Source organism: Acomys russatus, chromosome 21, assembly GCF_903995435.1.
Source record: "Acomys russatus chromosome 21, mAcoRus1.1, whole genome shotgun sequence".
In the NCBI taxonomy this organism is placed as follows: Eukaryota; Metazoa; Chordata; class Mammalia; order Rodentia; family Muridae; genus Acomys; species Acomys russatus.
In genome coordinates, this window is record NC_067157.1 from 30,374,407 (window position 1) to 30,397,670 (window position 23,264).

Here is a 23,264-nt window from a genome sequence, read left to right on the forward strand (position 1 = left end):
ATCAAGCAACATAACCATCTATATCTCCAGCTTCAGGGAGATCTGACTCTCTGGCTTCTGCAGGCAACTGTACTCAGGCACACATGCATAATTAAAAGTAATAAAAATAAAAATTTTAAGCTTTTTGCTTACTGTTATCATGTTTTCATAAAAGAGGAGAACACTGAAATTTAGTGGGAATGTAATCTTAGACAAAAGTTCATTACAGTGAATAAATTTTACAGTGTGGAAAAGCCACTGCATTATTTTTGATGGTGTTATTCTATGCTGAGCTACAAAATGTTTTCCAGGCAACACAGTCTTCAGTCCTCGAGGAACTAGAAGTCCTGAGTGAGACTGCCAATGAGCCATAGGGTTTTGCTATTTCAAGAAAAAATATTTCCCCTGTGGGTTTACAGATACAACATTCTATTAAAGTATTGCTCCCCTTTCCCTGTCTACTCTGTGGGATTCACAGTGAGGGTATACCAGCAGAGGACGGCAGCCAAGCCTCTCCAGTCCATCCCCAAGTGTGTTGCAGGCTTTACTGTCCTGCCAACCTTTCACCCTGCTGCTTACACTGAGAAATTTAGGTTCCTCTTTCTCATTCTTCATCCTGCTCCCTTCCCCTAGACCCCTGAATCTCATTAGGCAGCTCACACAATACCTCAGAACTGGCTTCCTAGTTGAGGCTAGCCTTCAAGGTACAAACTTGCTGTTTTTACCCGATGAGGACTTTGGCTTAAACATGTATGCCAAATAGGACTGGTTCCTTGAAAAGATATATGCACATGGCCAAGACTTGCATTGCTGGTTAAAACTATACATCTCTGAGTGTCAACCCAATTATTCTGAGGACTGTTACCACCAGGTAGGGCCACCAGCTAGTTAAACTTCAGAAAACATGGCAGCAGCTTTTTGTAGTGCTCTACCACTGAGCTACTTCCATGGCCTCAGAGTATGTGTTTCAGTTAAAGCTTTTCTGATAACAAAGCATTCCCATTGTTAGCAAAATCAAGCCCATGTGGATACACGTGGCTAGGTACAAAGCTACAGATTTCCTCTGGTGTTCCCATGGTTTACCCAGCTTTCTGAAATATGAAAGACGGTGGACTGCGTAGCCTGGCACACTTGGCCTCCTGTCTGTTTCTAACTTTCACTAACCGTGTGCCCTCCCGCATCTTATTACCTCTATTTGTTTGGTCACCTGAGCAATGTATATCTGGGGATTTCGCTCAAGGTGACGCAGGAAAGTAGGGCAGAGAGTGAGATCCAGAAAGCCAGGTAAAAAGCCTTACAAAATCTCATATACAAGGAAAAACAAGTTGGCAGAGATGAAAATTGGATCCTATCCCACACCCCACATACCTCTTGCTGGTGCTGATGAAAACTGGCTTCCACACATTGAGCAGGTTCAGTGATACCCCCCAAGTGTCTAAGAGTAAGCTGTAGCTCATTGCAATAGAAGCTACACATCCCTGGGTAGAGCCAAGATGCTAATGAGATTGATTCTATTTTTCTAAGCTAAAAAGCTCTTAGAACCCCTCTGGAAACATCCTCTGACCTGATAACCAAGAACAACACAAAGAGGAATAAGATTGTGGTATCCAGGGGGCTAAGGGCACCAAACACGCCCAGTGGATGCACCAGCAAGTACTGCAAGAAATATGTTGGGAGTTTGGAGACATATGCTTACCTGACTTTGGGGTTTTTACATAGATGATTCTCAAGACGAGTGCTTAGATGTTACCCAGTTACAAAGTAGGCATGGGGAAGAGATGTTTCAGGCAGACAGAGGTGCTGAAGCAAGGGCACCAAGGGGGAAAGAACTGGGCCATTACGGAAAGTTGGCCTTGGAGCTCACACCTGTCTGTTTTCTAAGCCCAAGGATGCCTCTTTTGCCATGTCCTGGGTGTTGCTTTGTGTTGGTGTGTTCAAGCAGTTTACAGCTTCCAGCCCATTTCCTTACAAAAGTGGATGACTAACAGCTGTGTGTATTTTGTCACAGCTCCAAGAAAAGCAAGGAATGCAAGGCCCTTCTGGTAGACCAGCTTCTTGACTTGGGTCTGAGCATCCACACTATCTCAAAGTGCTCTTGAGACAGCCAGAGTTAAAAGCTTTACTTGGCCATACCACACTGTAAAAGCACTGACCAATAACCAAAATGTAGGAAGGGTCATGTCTGTTGCTGCTTACCTGATTTGTACATTTAAGGAGAGGACTTCCTGACGTAAATGCATCATTGTGGGTGAACTCACTTTAAGTCACTGTCTGTGGTGGTTTGAATGAAAATAGTCCCCATAGGCCCATAGGAGGTATGGCCTTGTTGGAGCAGGTGTGGCCTTGTTGGAGTAGTTGTGGCCTTGTTAGAGCAGGTGTGGCCTTGTTGGAGTGGGTGTGGCCTTGTTGGAGTAGGTGTGGCCTTGTTGGAGTAGGTGTGGCCTTGTTGGAGTAGGTGTGGCCTTGTTAGAGCAGGTGTGGCCTTGTTGGAGTAGTTGTGGCCTTGTTGGAGTAGGTGAGGCCTTGCTGGAGTAGGTGTGGCCTTGTTGGAGTAGGTGAGGCCTTGTTGGAGTAGTTGTGGCCTTGTTGGAGTAGGTGAGGCCTTGTTGGAGTAGTTGTGGCCTTGTTGGAGTAGTTGTGGCCTTGTTGGAGTAGTTGTGGCCTTGTTAGAGCAGGTGTGGCCTTGTTAGAGTAGGTGTGGCCTTGTTAGAGTAGGTGTGGCCTTGTTAGAGTAGGTGTGGCCTTGTTGGAGTAGGTGTGGCCTTGTTGGAGTAGGTGTGGCCTTGTTGGAGTAGGTGTGGCCTTGTTGGAGTAGGTGTGGCCTTGTTAGAGTAGTTGTGGCCTTGTTGGAGTAGGTGAGGCCTTGCTGGAGTAGGTGTGGCCTTGTTGGAGTAGGTGAGGCCTTGTTGGAGTAGTTGTGGCCTTGTTGGAGTAGGTGAGGCCTTGTTGGAGTAGTTGTGGCCTTGTTGGAGTAGTTGTGGCCTTGTTGGAGTAGTTGTGGCCTTGTTAGAGCAGGTGTGGCCTTGTTAGAGTAGGTGTGGCCTTGTTAGAGTAGGTGTGGGCCTTGTTAGAGTAGGTGTGGCCTTGTTGGAGTAGGTGTGGCCTTGTTGGAGTAGGTGAGGCCTTGTTGGAGTAGGTGTGGCTTGTTGGAGTAGGTGTGGCCTTGTTGGAGTAGGTGAGGCCTTGCTGGAGTAGGTGTGGCCTTGTTGGAGTAGTGAGGCCTTGTTGGAGTAGTTGTGGCCTTGTTGGAGTAGTTGTGGCCTTGTTGGAGTAGTTGTGGCCTTGTTGGAGTAGTTGTGGCCTTGTTAGAGCAGGTGTGGCCTTGTTAGAGTAGGTGTGGCCTTGTTAGAGTAGGTGTGGCCTTGTTAGAGTAGGTGTGGCCTTGTTGGAGTAGGTGTGGCCTTGTTGGAGTAGGTGAGGCCTTGTTGGAGTAGGTGTGGCCTTGTTGGAGTAGGTGTGGCCTTGTTGGAGTAGGTGAGGCCTTGTTGGAGTAGGTGTGGCCTTGTTGGAGTAGGTGTGGCCTTGTTGGAGTAGGTGAGGCCTTGTTGGAGTAGGTGAGGCCTTGTTGGAGTAGGTGAGGCCTTGCTGGAGTAGTTGTGGCCTTGTTGGAGTAGTTGTGGCCTTGTTGGAGTAGTTGTGGCCTTGTTAGAGCAGGTGTGGCCTTGTTAGAGTAGGTGTGGCCTTGTTGGAGTAGGTGTGGCCTTGTTGGAGTAGGTGAGGCCTTGTTGGAGTAGGTGTGGCCTTGTTGGAGTAGGTGAGGCCTTGTTGGAGTAGGTGTGGCCTTGTTGGAGTAGGTGAGGCCTTGTTGGAGTAGGTGTGGCCTTGTTAGAGCAGGTGTGGCCTTGTTGGAGTAGTTGTGGCCTTGTTGGAGTAGTTGTGGCCTTGTTGGAGTAGGTGTGGCCTTGTTGGAGTAGGTGAGGCCTTGTTGGAGTAGGTGTGGCCTTGTTGGAGTAGGTGTGGCCTTGTTAGAGTAGGTGTGGCCTTGTTGGAGTAGGTGTGGCCTTGTTGGAGTAGGTGGTGGCCTTGTTGGAGTAGGTGTGGCCTTGTTGGAGTAGGTGAGGCCTTGTTGGAGTAGGTGAGGCCTTGTTGGAGTAGTTGTGGCCTTGTTGGAGTAGTTGTGGCCTTGTTAGAGCAGGTGTGGCCTTGTTAGAGTAGGTGTGGCCTTGTTGGAGTAGGTGTGGCCTTGTTGGAGTAGGTGTGGCCTTGTTGGAGTAGGTGTGGCCTTGTTGGAGTAGGTGAGGCCTTGTTGGAGTAGGTGAGGCCTTGTTGGAGTAGGTGAGGCCTTGTTGGAGTAGGTGTGGCCTTGTTGGAGTAGGTGTGGCCTTGTTGGAGTAGGTGTGGCCTTGTTGGAGTAGGTGAGGCTTGTTGGAGTAGGTGAGGCCTTGTGGAGTAGGTGTGGCCTTGTTGGAGTAGGTGAGGGCTTGTTGGAGTAGGTGTGGCCTTGTTTAGTAGGTGTGGCCTTGTTGGAGTAGGTGTGGCCTTGTTGGAGTAGGTGAGGCCTTGTTGGAGTAGGTGAGGCCTTGTTGGAGTAGGTGTGGCCTTGTTGGAGTAGGTGTGGCCTTGTTGGAGTAGGTGAGGCCTTGTTGGAGTAGGTGTGGCCTTGTTAGAGTAGGTGTGGCCTTGTTGGAGTAGGTGTGGCCTTGTTGGAGTAGGTGAGGCCTTGTTGGAGTAGGTGAGGCCTTGTTGGAGTAGGGGAGGCCGTGTTGGAGTAGGTGTGGCCTTGTTGGAGTAGGTGAGGCCTTGTTGGAGTAGGTGTGGCCTTGTTAGAGTAGGTGTGGCCTTGTTGGAGTAGGTGTGGCCTTGTTGGAGTAGGTGTGGCCTTGTTGGAGTAGGTGAGGCCTTGTTGGAGTAGGTGTGGCCTTGTTGGAGTAGGTGTGGCCTTGTTGGAGTAGGTGAGGCCTTGTTGGAGTAGGTGAGGCCTTGTTGGAGTAGGTGAGGCCTTGTTGGAGTAGGTGTGGCCTTGTTGGAGTAGTTGTGGCCTTGTTGGAGTAGTTGTGGCCTTGTTGGAGTAGTTGTGGCCTTGTTAGAGCAGGTGTGGCCTTGTTGGAGTAGGTGTGGCCTTGTTGGAGTAGGTGAGGCCTTGTTGGAGTAGTTGTGGCCTTGTTAGAGTAGGTGTGGCCTTGTTGGAGTAGGTGTGGCCTTGTTGGAGTAGTTGTGGCCTTGTTAGAGTAGGTGTGGCCTTGTTGGAGTAGTTGTGGCCTTGTTGGAGTAGTTGTGGCCTTGTTAGAGTAGGTGTGGCCTTGTTGGAGTAGGTGTGGCCTTGTTGGAGTAGGTGTGGCCTTGTTGGAGTAGGTGTGGCCTTGTTGGAGTAGTTGTGGCCTTGTTAGAGTAGGTGTGGGCCTTGTTGGAGTAGTTGTGGCCTTGTTGGAGTAGTTGTGGCCTTGTTAGAGTAGGTGTGGCCTTGTTGGAGTAGTTGTGGCCTTGTTAGAGTAGGTGTGGCCTTGTTGGAGTAGGTGTGGCCTTGTTGGAGTAGTTGTGGCCTTGTTAGAGTAGGTGAGGCCTTGTTGGAGTAGTTGTGGCCTTGTTGGAGTAGTTGTGGCCCTGTTAGAGTAGGTGTGGCCTTGTTGGAGTAGGTGTGGCCTTGTTGGAGTAGGTGTGGCCTTGTTGGAGTAGGTGAGGCCTTGTTGGAGTAGTTGTGGCCTTGTTGGAGTGGGTGTGGCCTTGTTGGAGTAGGTGTGGCCTTGTTGGAGTAGGTGTGGCCTTGTTGGAGTAGTTGTGGCCTTGTTGGAGTAGGTGTGGCCTTGTTGGAGTAGGTGTGGCCTTGTTGGAGTAGGTGTGGCCTTGTTGGAGTAGGTGAGGCCTTGTTGGAGTAGTTGTGGCCTTGTTGGAGTGGGTGTGGCCTTGTTGGAGTAGTGTGGCTTGTTGGAGTAGGTGTGGCCTTGTTGGAGTAGTTGTGGCCTTTGTTGGAGTGGGTGTGGCCTTGTTGGAGTGGGTGTGGCCTTGTTGGAGTAGGTGTGGCCTTGTTGGAGTAGGTGTGGCCTTGTTGGAGTAGGTGAGGCCTTGTTGGAGTAGGTGTGGCCTTGTTGGAGTAGGTGTGGCCTTGTTGGAGTAGGTGTGGCCTTGTTGGAGTAGTTGTGGCCTTGTTGGAGTAGTTGTGGCCTTGTTGGAGTAGGTGTGGCCTTGTTGGAGTAGTTGTGGCCTTGTTGGAGTGGGTGTGGCCTTGTTGGAGTGGGTGTGGCCTTGTTGGAGTAGGTGTGGGCCTTGTTGGAGTGGGTGTGGCCTTGTTGGAGTGGGTGTGGCCTTGTTGGAGTAGGTGTTGCCTTGTTGGAGTAGGTGTGGGCCTTGTTGGAGTAGGTGTGGCCTTGCTGGAGTAGGTGTGGCTTTGTTGGAGTAGGTGAGGCCTTGTTGGAGTAGGTGTGGCCTTGTTGGAGTAGGTGAGGCCTTGTTGGAGTAGGTGTGGCCTTGTGGAGTAGGTGTGGCCTTGTTGGAGTAGTTGTGGCCTGTTAGAGCAGGTGTGGCCTTGTTGGAGTAGTTGTGGCCTTGTTAGAGTAGTTGTGGCCTTGTTGGAGTAGGTGTGGCCTTGCTGGAGTAGGTGAGGCCTTGTTGGAGTAGGTGTGGCCTTGTTGGAGTAGGTGTGGCTTTGTTGGAGTAGGTGTGGCCTTGTTGGAGTAGGTGTGGCCTTGTTGGAGTAGGTGTGGCCTTGTTAGAGTAGTTGTGGCCTTGTTGGAGTAGGTGTGGCCTTGTTGGAGTAGGTGTGGCTTTGTTGGAGTAGGTGAGGCCTTGTTGGAGTAGGTGTGGCCTTGTTGGAGTAGGTGTGGCCTTGTTGGAGTAGGTGTGGCCTTGTTGGAGTGGGTGTGGCCTTGTTGGAATAGGTGTTGCCTTGTTGGAGTAGGTGAGGCCTTGGAGTAGGTGTGGCTTTGTTGGAGTAGGTGAGGCCTTGTTGGAGTGGGTGTGGCCTTGTTGGAGTGGGTGTGGCCTTGTTGGAGTAGGTGTTGCCTTGTTGGAGTAGGTGTGGCCTTGTTGGAGTAGGTGAGGCCTTGTTGGAGTAGGTGTGGCCTTGTTGGAGTAGGTGAGGCCTTGCTGGAGTAGGTGTGGCTTTGTTGGAGTAGGTGAGGCCTTGTTGGAGTAGGTGTGGCCTTGCTGGAGTAGGTGTGGCTTTGTTGGAGTAGGTGAGGCCTTGTTGGAGTAGGTGTGGCTTGTTGGAGGAAGTATGTCACTGGGGCAGGCTTTGAGGTCTCATACGCTCAAGTGGGTCTAGAGGCTCAGTGTTTCCCTCTGCTTCCTGGGGCTCCAAATGTAGAACTCTCAACCACCTCTAGCACCACATCTGCCGGCATGCCACCGTACTTTCAGACATGATGATGATGATGATGGACTAAACCTCTGAACTGTAAGGCGGTCTCAGAAAACCCTAGCCAACACACTGTCTTTCATTAATATCATGAGAATTGTAAAATTTAGATAAGCCAGTGATATTTTCCTGTTAGGAAAAATCAAAGGCAGATACAAATTAGACATAGAAGCTGATATGGCGCCCTACAGAACCAGCCTCAAGTAGAAGGGGGAAAAGTCATAAATTCTCCAGCAGCTTGAAGCCTCGTGGAAGTAATTTTAGGAAAAGAAGAGATGAGAGAAGAGAATAGCAAAGGTCTATAAAAAAGAAATTTGCATTCTTTGTTTTTACAACTGCCCATATATCCAGTGAGCTACAGTGAAATCTGAAAATTACATATATTCGCGTTTCCTTCTTGAAAGGGCAAGAATTGCTGTAGATGTTGGTCAGTGTTACAGTATTTGTTTAGCATGTGTGAAGCCTTAGGAGAAATCCCTAATACCACACAAATTAACAAACAAATAGGATTAAGAATTAGAAGATAACAAAAGCATGAAAGCAGTCTGATCTCTCAGTTGTCTAAGTGATGTGAATGCCCGGTTCAAATGCTATAGAATTGTCTTCCTTATAAGTCGTGATCTACTAAGTTTTCAAAGTCATGAGTGACTCAGAGAAGCCCATATGCATGCTTCCAGGTGTCTCTCTCTTTCTGACTCTTGTGCTTAATTTAAAGTCTACATACTAAGGGTGTGGTGTGGTGTGGTGCCTCCCTTCAATCCCAACACTCAGGAGGCAGAGGCAGGCAGAGCCCTGAGAGTTCAAGGCCAATCTGATTTATATGGCCAGCCAGGGTTACACAGTGAGAACCAGTTTCAAAGCAAGCAAGGAAAAATGGGGCCTCGGAGGATGGCTCTGAGTAAATGCACTGACTGCACAGCTAAGTTTGAATCAACCAGTATCCAGGCAGGTCATAAGCCAAATGAGGCCATTTGTGTGCCTGAATCTCAGAGTGGTAAGGAGGATTGTAAGGGATTGTGAGGGCTTTGCTGGTCACCAAAATAGCTCCAGGTTCAATGAGAAAACAGGTCTCAAGGAAGCAGGGTGGAGTCATGTCATGGGGCACCCGACATCTTCCTGTCCTCCACCTGTGCATCTACTGGTTGGCGCATGAACACACACAGCATGCACTACGACACAATCACACAAGTATTTTAAAGACACTTCAATAGATACAACTGTTTGTGGTAGAGAGCAGAGCACTTAAGAAAATGTTCAGCCCTTGCCAAGGATCCAAATTCAGTTCCTGGCAATCATGTGGCCAGATGAATATTAAAAACAACTGTTTTAGAAAAGCCAAATCAATCATTATTCATGCATCTTTCCACATTAGTATTCAAGGTCTTGGTGATACTGGTACAGCTAAACAGAAACTGTGACTTACCAACATCCTCAGTGGATTAGAGATTGCCCATGTGTCCTACTTTCTGACAAATATGTGTGACTTTGCAAAGACTAGATTGTTGATTTCTAGATATACTTTAAAATCATGATGGGATCTCCTACCTCACTAACTTCTTAGGACAGCACTTTTGTTGATGATCCGTTTCCAATAAGTGTCCTTGCTAACACATTACCACCTGATCTGGAATAGAAATTTATATGAGTGCTTTTAGTGGAACATGAAACAGGAAGTTATTTTTGTCATAAATTGACTTAGAAAGAAATAGTCATATTGTCATAATTGTTTTCTTGGAACAATCATTTTCTTCTACAATAAGATCTTTTCCATCAATATAACTAAAAACTATTCATGAAAGGCTGTCTGGATTCCTGGACTCCGTGTGAGGCTGCAGAACACACCCTGAAAATGGACAGATGGGGAGCAGCGTGACCGTGACCTTACCACTTGCACAAACTGGAACTCCACATCCTTTGCCTATTTCCTACTAATGATAACGTGAAGGGTCATTGCCTGCCCAAATTTATAAGACTCAAGTTCCAGAGGAAAATCTTTGGAAAACTTTAACTTGAGTCATGCACTTATCTGTGTAGTTAACGGGGAAGGCCAGAGGCCGGGGCTTCATGACTGTTAGAAGAGATTCTCTCCAGTTGAAATGGAAATCTCACCAGATGTGGTGGTGCACACCTTTAATCCCAGCATTCAGGAAGCAGAAGCAAGTGGATCGCTGTGAGTTCGAGGCCAGCCTGATCTACAGAGTGAGTCGAGGGCAGTCAAGGCTACACAGAGAAACCCTGTCTCGGGGGTGGGGGGGAATGACAGAGAGAGAGAGAGAGAGAGAGAGAGAGAGAGAGAGAGAGAGAGAGAGAGAGAGAGAGGAGAGAGGAGAGAGAGAGAGCGGGAGAGGAGAGAGGAGAGGGAGAGAGGAGAGAGAGAGAGAGGGAGGAGAGGGGAGAGAGAGAGGGGAGGGGGAGGGAGAGAGAGAGAGAGAGAGAGAGAGAGAGAGAGAGAGAGAGAGAGAGAGAGAAACTGAAAAATTGTAAGCTAACAGCTGTGGACTGGACAAACAACACACACACACACACACACACACACACACACACACACACACACACACAAATGCCTTCTGACAAACAAGCTATTGAAAAACTGGAAATGTGGAAAATGAAAGCAGGCCCTTCCTTCTTTCTGTCTGGAAGGTTTGGATATTAAAGCTTTGGTATTAAAGCAGAACCTATAAAGAAAGAGAAGTGTTAAGGGCTTTGTGACTAAGTAAAAAAATGGAATTATGTGACTTATGAACATGTTCAAAAATAGATCAATACAGGTTTAATAAAAACCCAAGTGGCAATGATTTATCATTAATAGCAATATTGACTAATAGAAAAAAGAAATGTATATGCAAAAACCTTAACAGCTGGATGTGGTGCATATAAAAACCTTAGTGGTTGTGCAATGAATATACAAACTTTAATGGCTGGGTGTAGTGGCACACACTTTAAATACCAGCATTTGGGAGGCCAACGCAGACAGCTCTGTCAGTTTGAGGCCAGCCTGGTCTACACAGAACATTCTAGACTAGTCAAGCTACATCCTGGAAACCCCCCCAAAATAATTATTATTATTTAAAAGAAGTTAAAACAACATTAAGGTGACTATGCTTGTTTATTATAAAGAACACAAACACACTAAATGAAAATATAATATAAGCTTTATTGCATACCAACAAGAATGGTTATATTAAAGTGGGTTTTTTTCTATTTCATTCAGATTATTATCATTAGCCTGTACCCTATTGTCCTCTAATCACACACCTACATGACTGCACATAATCCCAGACAATTATTTCTGGACCTTTGGGTCTTCGTAGCTAGAGATTTTTGCCTCAGGTATATCAATATAACAGTTTTTTAAAAAGATTTATCCAACACCTGGAAATAATCTTAAGGAACATCTTGGAATAAATAAAACAACTGAAATGCATATAAAGTACAGAAAATTCTTTTTTAAAATGTTTGTTTACTTTTTGAAATTTGACAGACTGGTCTCATAGATGAAGGAATTCAAAGGAGTGTCTTAGACTGGATAGAGGTAACTTGTATTGCAATATACTGTCTTCAAAGGCCAACTACATTGTTTTAAAAAGTGTTCCAGAGCAAAATGTACCCAATCAATAAGCTAGACAATCCAGAAGTGGAATATAACGGAGGAAAGGACTTCGTCGTTGTCGTTGGTTTGTTTGTTCTGAGACAGGGTCTTATGTGACCATGCCTGGAACTTGCTATGTTTTCCAGACTGGTCTTCAGGATATAACAATCCTCCTGCCTCTGCCTCTCCAGTACTGAGATTACAGATAAGTCACTATGTCTGGGGATGGAAGGATTTAACCATCCTTAGAAGATCTTCAGATTTATGAACAGACAGTGGAAAGCACTTTTTAATTATTTTTAATTGGCTCTTTTTATTTAATTTGGTCATGAAAATGTCACTATTATTAAATTCATCCAAATTTCTAGTGATACTTAACCTAAAACTAATTCTGTAAGATTTATTTGAGAAACACCTTATTTGGTGGGTTCAATCTCTGAGTGAATAAACCACCACTGTCAGTTCACAAACAGCCATCATTTAGCAGGGAAAATTCTTTTACATGTAAGTCTTTAATACCGGATTTCCCACAGTTAAACCTGCATAGCAATAAATGTCAAAGCTCACATCCCTCCTGTGTCAAATAGCAGATTATACACAATCACCAAGGTTTAACTCACAATGTATATTTTACTCAAATAACTGATTTTAAGAGCCCATGAACTTAGTGCCCATGGTTGGTTCACTATTCTCATAAATGTAATCATCAACTGTTTTTACAAAACAGTAAAATATAATGGTTTCATGGATCGCATTACAAACATAACTTAGACCTAGAGGAATCTTTTTGGAAAATGTTACCAAGAAGAATCATTTTCAGCGCTCGTCTGAAGCAGGGATAGAAGAAGGCATAAACCATTGGGTTGAAGGCAGAATTCAGGTACCCAAGCCAATTCAGAGCATCGTTCCAAGTGGGTGGGATAGCATAGCCCAGGAACGGATCCAGGACCATGCAGAAAAAAAAAGGGCACCAGCATACGAGGAAAGTGCCCACCATGATCCCTAAGGTCTTCGCAGCTTTTGTTTCCTTGCTTTGTGGCATTCTGCTTTTCCTGTCCATTCCAATTTGAAGATTGGCACTATTAATTGACCTCGCTTGCCCTTTAGCTATAAAATATATCCTATAGTAAACAAATAACATAACGGATCCAGGTATATAGAAACAAGTCACGAAGGCCAGCACTCCAGACACTTTGCTAAAGAAGGCCGAACAGCCACCCAGGCAGCCAACCTGTTTGCTATACAGCTCTTCGGCTCCTTTCAAGTTCAGCTCCAGGAAGATCATTCCAAACGCAAAGACAGCAGGGATGCTCCAGCTAACGAGGATCATCGCAAAAATCGTCAAGACATTGATCTTGGCTTTGTACCTCAGGGGGTCGCACACAGCGTAGTACCGGTCGACGGAGATGAAGGATAGGTGGAAAATGGACGCGGAGCTCAGCATAATGTCGGTGCTGGTGTGAACTTTACAGAAGATTTCTCCGAAATACCAGCGGTGCTCAGCGGTTCTCACCATGCTGTATGGCATCACTAGGCAGCCCAGGAGAAAGTCCGCAGCGGCCATGGAATGAAGGAGCCAATTTGTGGGTGTATGAAGTTGCTTAAAGTGGGATATAGAAATTATTACTATTAAGTTGCCAACCAGAGTAGCCAGGATTATGAGTGACATTAGGCTGTACAGTGAAGCACGAATGTCCCTTGACCAGTTGCTGCTCATGTGGGAAATGTTAATGATGTCTTGGCAAAGACGCATCACTGAGGAGAGCTATGCGCAGGTGATTCTTCCCTTTGGCTTTCGAGCAATCTTTCTCCTGAATCCACAGTCGGGTTAAAATTCTGCTCTTCTTTCATTTTGATGGACGCATACCTGTCCCAGAAACCTGGGAGGGAGGAGTGAAAAAAAGAAGAAAAATGAGTATGTGATCAGCAACTAGCTCATTTTTTCATACCGTATTGCCACGTTCTTGCTGGAAAACATCTGCTTTGTTTACAGGGAATGTTTAATACTTCAATTTAAAACATGGTCAGCACCTAGTGGGAGCTGGACATTGTGCTAAACTATAAAGCTCGGAATGAAATAAAGTCAGCACATAAGACCTCCGCGTTCCTAAGTCAGAGAAAATCAAATGACGGTTGTTTTGTGCTTCAATCAGTATAAACAGTCCTTGTCTGAAGAAAGAGAGAATCTAGCTGGCCAGCTACACTCTACTGGTCAGATTCAAGTGGACAGAGGGTAGATTTAAAGTAGGTCTTGACAGGTGGATCACTGTGAGTTCGAGGCCAGCCTGGTCTACAAAGCAAGTCCAGGACAGCCAAGGCTACACAGAGAGACCCTGTCTCGGAAAAAAAAAAAAAAAAAACCAAAGGTAAAAATAAACTAAAGTAGCCCTTGAGTATAGAATTTCTATCCATATTCTATCACAGTCGTCCTAACCCAACTTACTTCTAGATTCTCGAACTCAGTGGTAAGTCTTCTGACCTACCGCCTTTTGCCTAGTACCCTGTCACTTCTTCAAACAGATCCTTCTGGCTCCTAAGTTACCACGCCATGTACAAGTCTGGCAACCTGACAAGCTGCTCCTCTCCATCACTGTTCCATGTCTCTCTCCTCTCACATGCCCTGGCTCCCTTCCGTACCTTCTCTCCTGACAGCCTCTCCAGACCTTGTGGTTTTTAAACTAATCTACAAGGCAACATGTCTCAAAGCTCACATCCATCCCAGTCTTCCCTCCCAACTCCCAATGGATATGCTTCTGGTTTGCTGGAAGGTATCACCTCTTCAATGTCTAGGTCAAGCTCTCTGTCTCCTTTCCATCATTTGCCAAATCTTACTCGTTCTCTACCTTTGTATATCTTGGAAGTATAAGCTCCATCTCGAAGGTGCTTGATCCCAGATGCGGGAATAAAAGTGCTTACCATGACAGCCTGATGGTTGGAGTATGATTCCAGGAACCACGTGGTAAAAGGCAAGAAAGAGAAAGACTCCCAGAGTTATCTTCTTAACTGTACATGTTTGTCATCACACACACACACACGCACACACACACACACACACGCCCACACTAACAAAACCAATACAATAACATTCCTCAATCCAAACTCTTGACACAGTTCTCTTTTTTCCCCTAGTGCTAAAATATATCTTCCTGATCAATAATTCACCTTGACTCTCTACGGAAAATATACCTAGGACTAGACCACTTTTTATTTCTACTGGTATCCATTTCTGGTCCAAACCATCATCTGTCCATTGCTAATGACAATTTCCCAGCTGGTTCCTATGCCATTTTTCTAGTATCCTTACAAGGGTGACTCCCAACCAAGAAAGCAATATTATTATGGAAGAGCACATATGGAAGAATACTGATGAATTATAAAAGAGTAATAACAGAAGATCTGTTCTCAGAGCCAATCCTGTGGTCCAAGCAGCCATCGCCTCACATAGGGCTTAGGGTCTGAGAGAAGCTGTACAGTGATGTCCCTGTCTCATATGAGACCACACTCATGGTGAAAACATAACCCAGGAATTGTCTCATTCAGTGTGTGTACTGTTGCAGCCCACTGATTGGCAACCCTCCTACTGAGTCATTGAACCTCTCACTCTTCCAACTCTGAGCCCTATCCTCCTGTGACTGGGCTATCGCTGCCGTCCTGTGCTGAGAGAGAGAGAGCAACGGGGAGGGATACAAGCAGGGACTTCTGTGATTTATACAAACCAGGCGGCCTTTTTTTTTTTTTTTTTTTTCCTTTTCATTCCTGTTCAAGGTAGAAAGGTTCTGTGACATTTCACAGGCTTACAGAAGAAAACTAAGGAAGCATAGATTTATGGGATTTTTTTTTTTTACTAATCAGAGTATAAATAAAACTTTCAAAATCTATGTATAATCATCCTGCAGACATCGGAGGTTGAGAGGAAAGCTTTCTCCAAAGCTGTATATGTATCAAACTGAACTTGCTTTTGGTTGATTCCTGATCCCTGACATGAGCATATAGCTTCTTACCTGAGAACGAGTGGACTGGTTCCCTGCTTACCGTTCTACATAAAAGGTGAGAATTACGAAGGAACTCTATGGAGGGCATAGGCATGTTTAATAGGTGATATGTAACAGAGGGGGATGTTGCTGCCTTTGTAACCAGGTGGGGAAAATCTATCATGAACTACACCTGGGACATAGCTCAATAGTTAGAAAACAGCCTGGGGTTCAGATCCCCAGAGTGCATGTGGCTTACACTGGAACCTTCCATTGGTATTCCTCATCTCCACTTATGAGAGCAGATGATAGTCTAATTTTTAGACGTGAGGAGGCTTATTTTAAAACAATGTTGACCTAAAATTGCAACTAAACTTTGCTTTAATGCAGATGTTTCTTGCTTTATGATTATTTGCTGGTCTTAAATGAATTATAAAAGCTCCGTCGCCCTACAAAAAGTATTGTTCTCAAACTTACATCAACTTTATAAAGGCTGAGGTGCTGGTGCTGATTGTTCAAGAAAAACAAACAAACAAAGAGAACAATCAGTGCCCATCAGAACCAAGGACTACTGGCCACCAATTCAGTCTGATGACCTTATTGAGAACTGCAAATCTTGTGATATTCAAAAGAGGAAAAAAAGGACAGGCTAGAAAGTCATGCACACTTGATGAATGTTAAATATTCCCAAAATATGCAAAGCATTTGTTCTCAGATACATGGTCCTTAACCGTGGAACTTTCAAATGCTGCAAGATTCCCACCTTGCAGGGTAAACCCTCCACACTGCTGGGGAAACAACAACTGGACTTTGCTGAAGTCCCCTGCTGTGTTTCCCACCTCCTTTCTTAAAGACGGTGCGCTGGACAGTGTGATGGCAACATGTGACACAAGCTAAAAGTCATTTGAGAGGAGGGAACCCCAAATGAGAAAATGCCTCCATAAGATGGGGCTGCAGGCCAGCCTATGGAGCATTTTCTTAATTAGGGCTTGATGGGAGAGGGCTCAGCCCATTGTGGGTGGGGCCACTTCTTAACTGAAGGTCCTGGACTCTATAAGAAAGCAATGTGAGCAAGCCACGGGGAGCAAGTCAGTAAGCAGCACCCGTCCATGGCCTCTGCATCAGCTCCTGCCTCCAGGTCCCTGGCCTGTTTGAGCTCCTGCCTTGACTTCCCCTCCAATGATGATGAACAGCAATATGCAAGTGTAAGCCAGTTAAATTCTCTCCTCCCCTAGTTCCTTTGGTCGTGGGTGTTTCATTGCATCCCTGGAAACCCTGACTAGGACAGATGGCTAGTAAGAACTCGCATTAGCAGCACATGCCATCCAGAATTGGGAGTTTCCAGTATAGCAGATGTTGTTTGACATTTCTTCACAAATTTGCAGTCTGTGGGGCTGGAGAGATGGCTCAGAGGTTAAGAGCAATAGCTGTTCTTCCAAAAGACCTGGGTTCAATTCCCAGCACCCACACAGCAGCTCACAACTGTCTGTAATTCCAGTTCCAGGGGATCTGACACCTTCACACAGATATATATGCAGGCAGAGCATCAATGTATAAAATAAAAATAAATAAGGATTTTTTAAAATTTTTTCAAAAATTTAAAAAAAAAATTTTTTTTGCAGCTCCCAATTAATGTGCTTTTCCCAGGATCACATGACCTTAAATGTTTCAGGAGTAGTGAGCCTTTTTATTTAATAAGAAAGAGGAAATGGTTTCAAAGCACAGAGCGATAAATGCAAGAGAACATGGGGCTGATACAGATGTCTAGCATGGGTCAAAATGTCTACTGCTGGATGTGCAGCGGGGGTGACCGTGAGTCGGCACAAAATGACCGACATCAGGTATCTAGGGAACCCCAAAGTAAATAGTGATATATCTATTAAGTAACTATCTCTCTTCTAGAATGACATGTTTGTGTAGGCTTTACATAAATATGACCCTGTAACATGTGCCCAGGCCTTAGCAGGCCCTGAGGCCTTAGCACAACTGACTGCATGATGGAAGTACCATTTAGACTGAAAACCTTAGCATGTAAACAGCACCACCTGCCAAAACTAAAACAAAGACCTAACCCCTTGGGAAAGTCTCTATAGTATCACTGTTCTTGTTGACTGAAGTATATTAACCATGGACATGGTTTTTGTGCTTAAAGACTCAAAAAAAAAAAAAAAAAAGCCTCAGGGCTACACAGGAATCCCAAACACCCAATACCACCCCTGCCCTGTGAATCAAGACTTCATATTGGCTTAAGTCGACATCTAGCGGTCGTCTCTGGTGGATAGCTAGCTCAGGGGGTCAGAGTTTATCAGCCTGCCCAGCAGACTGCGTGCCAGTAAACAAAATGTCTTGTCTATCTTCTACTACTTGACCTTTCTTCGGCCATAAGCCTTCTGTGCCCTTCTCCTTTCCTAGAGTTACTTGACCTCCCCTGTGAGTCAGAGAATGCCTCTCACCTGTGAGGTCCTAGGAGGGCAGGGCAGGAGAAGGCAGGCAGGGGGAGGGTGGGGTGGAAAAATAAGCCTAAGACTATCAGCTGTGGTTTACGTTAGGCAGCCAAAGGGCAGGACATAATTTTTAAATAAGAAAATGAGTGGTGATCCAGCAAACTCATATTCAGCCATTAACAGTGTTTATATGAGTGGAAAAGAAAGAACGCTTTCTAAAAGACTCCAATAAGAACTCAATAATAAAAAAAAAATCATTTCAATTAAAAAATTAATTTCACAAAAGCATGTAAATGTCAAGGCATGAAGAATAAAAGCAACAGTAGAGGCTAATATTTTCACAATTAAGTTTGATTTTAAATAAACAGGAGTTGCTGGTGTGGTGGTGCATGCCTTTGATCAAGAGGCAGAGGCAGGAGGATCCCTATGAGTTCAAGGCCAGCCTGGTCTAGATAGCAAGCTCCAGGCCAGCCAAGGCTAGACCCTGTATCAATAGTAATAATGATGATGATGAAGAAGAAGAAGAAGAAGAAGAAGAAGAAGAAGAAGAAGAAGGGGAAGAAGAAGATGATGATGATGATGAAGATGGAAAAAGAATATCAAGGCTGAAGAGCCTGGTCAATGGATGAGGCCTCTGTCATGCTGACTTGAGTTCAATGCCTGGAACCCACTTCAAAGTGGAAGGAGAAAACAGACTCCACAAAGCTGTCCTCTGACCTCCACACTAGCACCATAGCCGATGGACACCCACACTACAACATTCTTTTAATTTAAGAAGAATTATGTTTGCATAGCGTAAGGATTTTTAACTTAAAACCCCGTCTTTGAAGCTATTGATGTAGTTCAGCGTCTAGAACACTTGCCTTCCATCTATGAACCTCTGGTTTCAATTCTGAGCACTGAAAAAATCATTTTAAATTTAGCTATTTATTTTGGTCTAGTGACGCCTATAATTGAAGTGTTTAGGAACTGAAAGCCAAAGGGTCAAGGTTAGTCCACACAGGGAGGCCAGCCTGGACTACATGATACTCCACCTCAATAAGTTAGAAAATGAATCAATTAATTAGTTTAAAGAAGCCTTAATATTAACCTGGAGTTTACTTTCTGAACTATCTTGATATTTCCCAGAAAGGGAGAGGGGTAAAGGAGATTAAAGAAAGTAAAAGTGCAGTGCCATGAAGAAATGGCAATCCATAAATCATTGGACTCAAGAAACTGTAATTAAATTTTATTTACCACATTGACTGTGAGATGCTATTTGTGGCAGGTTTCACTGTGTCCAGTCTGGCTTTGAATTTGCCATTCTCCTGCTTTGATCTCCTTAGAACTGGGGCTGAGGTGGTTATTTTAAAGTTTAAAATGTTCATATTGTAGACTCAATAAATGTCCACTGTAATGGTTTCTTTTTAAACAACAAAAATAGCTGAAATAGTCTGACTTTATCTCAAACACGTAGCATTAGATATATGGTGTATATGCAATAAAAATGTTAAATACAATGGGATGGTTCTTTTAACTAAAGTATAGAAAGATAGAATGATCTCTTTTTCTCGGTGTTATTAGAGCATTTTAAAACCCCATAAGCTATGTATATTTATAGTATTTTATACAAATATATCTTACAGGCTTTTGCACAAGCATTAAAGGTGTAATCTACAGTCTCAGCACAGCTTTCCCAGGGATGGTGAGCTTGAAACTGAACAAATAAATACATAACAACAGAGGTAACAACTCCAAGCTTAGCCATAGGTTTCCCTAGGTGGCCAGTGACTCTTCTTTCTTTATCTGTTCCATGCTTCCTTCCGTGAATACTTTACTATCTATCATACCCAGTAAAAATTCTCAATAGTCTCAAATGTATTATCTAGGACTAGGTGAGTAATTATTAACACACTTAAATTATTCGTTTTTTTCACATGAGTACTTCTTTCCATGAAATGTTTATCTGTTTACCTTTATATTTAAATCACGCTTTTGCCTAAAGTTCTTCTGACTAAACTCATGTCTTGTTTTCCACTATATGAATTTGGAAACAAGATGAGTTATAAATGTAATACCAGTTCCATTCTAAAATATTTTCCAGTTCTGTATCTCATCCAGTATCCTTTATTCAAATGCTGAAAGTATTTGACAAATTCTTATTTTTAAAGGAGCAAAGAAGCAAGGGCTGGGGAAACACTGAAGTCATTGTGCAAAAGAAAGAACGTGACCAGAAGCGAACCAAGCCCTAGTGCAGAGCAGAACGGGTGGCAAAACCCACTCACCTCTTCACACACCAACACAGACTAGCAAAAAAGAATAAAGGCAATCTCTGTAGGTTACAGCAGGTGTCTGCTGCTCCGGCATCCGTGAGGTACATCAACGGTTTTTAGCTGATTCTTCAGTGGGGGCAAGATTCTTAAGTTAGTTGATCTAATAAGGAGCATATACATGCAGACACACACACATACACACACATGCACACAAACACGTGTGCTCACACACACACACACACACACACACACACATGCCCACATGTACACACTTGAGGTAATTTGGAAACATGCAAACATTTTCTTGTAAAATAATAATAGTTTATAAATACCTCAATTGATACTTTAATAATTTATCACCATAGTTTAGCATAGTGTGACAATAAGATATATTTTAATTTCAAAACGTCTAAAACAAACAAACAAACAAACAAAATACTCAGGAGGCAGAGGCAGGCAGATCGCTGTGAATTCGAAAACAAACAAACAAAACAGTCAAAACGTCTAAAATAATATGCAAGGTTATGCTAATAAGTTCAGACCAGCAAAGCCTGTAACGACGTGGAATGTACTGACTTGCAAGAACAGCACAGCAGTGTTTCAATTCTCAGTTTTCCTAGCTTTCTATAGATGAAAAGTTCCTTGTGAAGCACACTGTTGGAAAAAATTAATTTTTAAAGCTCCCTTCTTTTACTAAAGCAGCTGCTAAATTATAGGAACCATGTTTATCTTTGCACTAGCTAATTCTAAATCTTAGTTTCTAAGTGAGCACCAAGCCATTGATGGAACTCACTACCTTTGGCATTCTCTCCACAAGTTAAAGCTGGCTCCGCACCTCAAAGGGGAGGGTCTCTAGGGTCGGCTGTAGCTGATGAGCATCCGCAGACCTAACCTGTCTGGAAAAAATGAGCAGCGCCGGAGCTGGAGCCAAAGCAGAAATGCTGCCTTTAGGGCCAGGCTGCCTTCATCAGTCTCTTATCCATGTGCTGCTGGCGAGAGCACACTACTGGTTTATAACGGTGGATAGCTAGCACACACAGAAGGACACAGATATTAAAACCTGAAACAAATAAGCCGATAATAAATCTTTCTGAAACAAGGTGCCTGCAAGCTATCAATAGAGCAGGAAGGCGTTTGAATTCTAAACCACGATCCGGAAGTTCGCTGTGAGCAGGCTAAATAGCCAGGGTAAATATTACCTCGACTTTAAAAATAACCCCAGGGATGGGCCACCCATAATCACGGGCATCAGTGTTAACAGGGTATATAAATGAAAACACATATCCCTTTTACCCGACTTAATTGTTGATTGATGTGAAAGCAAAGGGCTCCACTCTTAGACACTGGCACAAAGGAAACAGCCAGTGCTTAGAAACTTATTTACTACAGGAGCAGGTGTTAGACACCCACCAGATGGATTTATTTTTTAAAATTAGAATATACTGAAACCTAAAGTATTTTGCAGTTATAAAATACCACAAAGGTATAGTTCTCATGTATATTATAACAATAATAATAATAATAATAATAATAATAATAATAATAAATGATGCTTTCAAATGTTTGCTTTAAAGCTAGAAAGAAACCCTTTTTATTTCCTGATCTAGTACAGATAAAGGAAAAACGGAAGGAGCAAGGACGTCTTCTACTAAAAAAATGTCCACACTCTGTTTAATCCTCTCTGGTATTTGCTTTTTTTTTTTTTTTTTTTTTTTTTTTTTTTTTTTTTGTCTTTCTTTTTTTTTTTTTTTTTAAGTAGTTTTATAAGCCATAGTTAGAAAATAGTTTTGTCCTTGGTATTATAAAATCACAAATATTTACCTATTACCTTATTTTCACTCCTACATACTGTATTTTTCAGACCATAAGACACACCTGACCATAAGATGCATCCAGTTTTTAGAGCAGTAAAACAAGAAAAAAATATTCTGAACCAAATTAGTACTAGTATAATAAAATATGTATTAAAATATAACAAAATACAGTAATATTAAACAGTGTTAACAAGAGGAAAGACTTGGAGACTCAAGCTCTTTTCTAGGTCTCTGGAAAACCCAAAAACTCATCATCCCTTGTGTCAGAATTCAGGAAGCTCGGTTGCTGACAAGCACTTGTATCACTTTCTTTGCTATCTTCATATATGATTTCATCTTCAGTTCCATCTAAGGCATCGCTAGTGACAATTTTTTTTTTTTTTTTGAATGATCGTACAACGATTTCTTCCTTCACTGACTGCCATGATGTTTTAACCCATTCACAAACTTATGTGGTAGTGGGCCTCTTCATTTGTCCTGTTAGAGTCAGATCATGATTCCCAGCAGCCACCCATTTGTTCCACTCTTCTCTCATAAAGACATTAAATGGTTTGTTGATTGAAACCTCAAGAGGTTGCAACTGGCTGGTAAGACCCCCAGGAATTACAGCTAGAAGAATCTTCACCTCTTTACATCTGTTCTTTGCTGCTTCCCTAATATGTGCTCTGAACTGGCCAAGCACTAATAAAACAGATTTTTGTCAGAAGCCCTCCAAGACATTTGGACCATGCTTTTTCAATCCATCTGTCTTCTCACATGTGCAGAATGAACAATTTGTCTTCTCTCATATGCCCAGTAATGATGTCTGCATATAGCAATGTGGCCCCACTGGAGTCAAGGAGGGACACATGGTAGCTAGTGCTTCCTTAGTGCTACACATTTTACTGCACTGCCCCTGCCCCACTCCCTGCAGCAAGCTGACATGCACCTTCTTAGCCAGCAGGCTAAGATCAGACATTTAGCTCAGATCAGTGATATAGCAGGAGGCGGAGACCAAGCTCTGAGTGAGAAGGGACTTCAGGAAGATGCTGCCTATGCCTCTTCCTGTTCCCATGGACACACTGAACCCTGCACACATACCTCGGATGGCACACTGAAGACATAGGTAAGTGACCTCTTTGTTGATGCCTAATAGACAGCAATGGACCATAAGGTGCACCCTAATCATACACACACACACACACACACACACACACACACACACACACACACACACATACACTTTTGGAAGGGGAAAGTGCGTCTTATGGTCCGAAAATTTCGGTATAAAGTTTCTAAACTGATCGTTTTTGTCACACACGGAGCTCAGGCCTTGACTGTAGCTAAATGAACAGCCAGAAGTGAGGCTTCTCATCCACTTTAGGCTGTAATATGGGAAGCTGGGACACACTGACTTTTACTCCCAGCTCTTTAGAATCTTAACATGCACACACTTTCTCTGCTTCATTGTAGGTGGAAGGCATATCCTCCTTCCCCTTGATTTTGATTTTATTTATATCTATGGATATCTTGCCTGTGTGTATGTGTACCACAGCCTTCCACAGACATGAGTATAAGTTGCTGCTTGTGGAGGTTTGACTGAGAATGGTCCCCATGGACCCATATATTTGAATGCTTGATCCTTAGTGGAACTGTCTGGGAAGGATTGGGAGGCGTGGCCTTGTTGGAGGAGGTGTGTTACTGGGGAGGGGCTTTGAGGTTTCAAAAGCCCATGCTATATTCAGTTATCTCTCTTTGCCTCCCACTTCCCAATAAGGACAAGCTCTCAGCTACATTTCCATAGCTCCCCTGCAGTGATGGTCATAGAGGCCAGTCTTCTGTAGCCGTGAGCCCAAAGCTAACCGCTTTCTTTTACAAGTTTCCTTAGTTATGATGTTTTATCGAAGCAATAAAAAAGTAACTGAGACACTTATTGGTTTTTGTG

General features: G+C 43.8%; 1 protein-coding gene across 1 annotated transcript; it reads right to left on the reverse strand.

The window, feature by feature from the left end:
- Positions 1-11,613: 11,613 nt before the first annotated feature.
- Positions 11,614-12,612, reverse strand: Taar1 (trace amine associated receptor 1). Its single transcript, XM_051164627.1, has one exon. The coding sequence runs from the start codon at positions 12,610-12,612 to the stop codon at positions 11,614-11,616; it is 999 nt and encodes a 332-aa protein (XP_051020584.1).
- Between the last annotated feature and the right edge of the window lie 10,652 nt (positions 12,613-23,264).

Coding starts and splice junctions, on each gene's coding strand:
- Taar1 (XM_051164627.1), bottom strand. CDS start 12,612: ATGCGTCTTTGCCAAGACATCATTAACATTTCCCACATGAGCAGCAAC.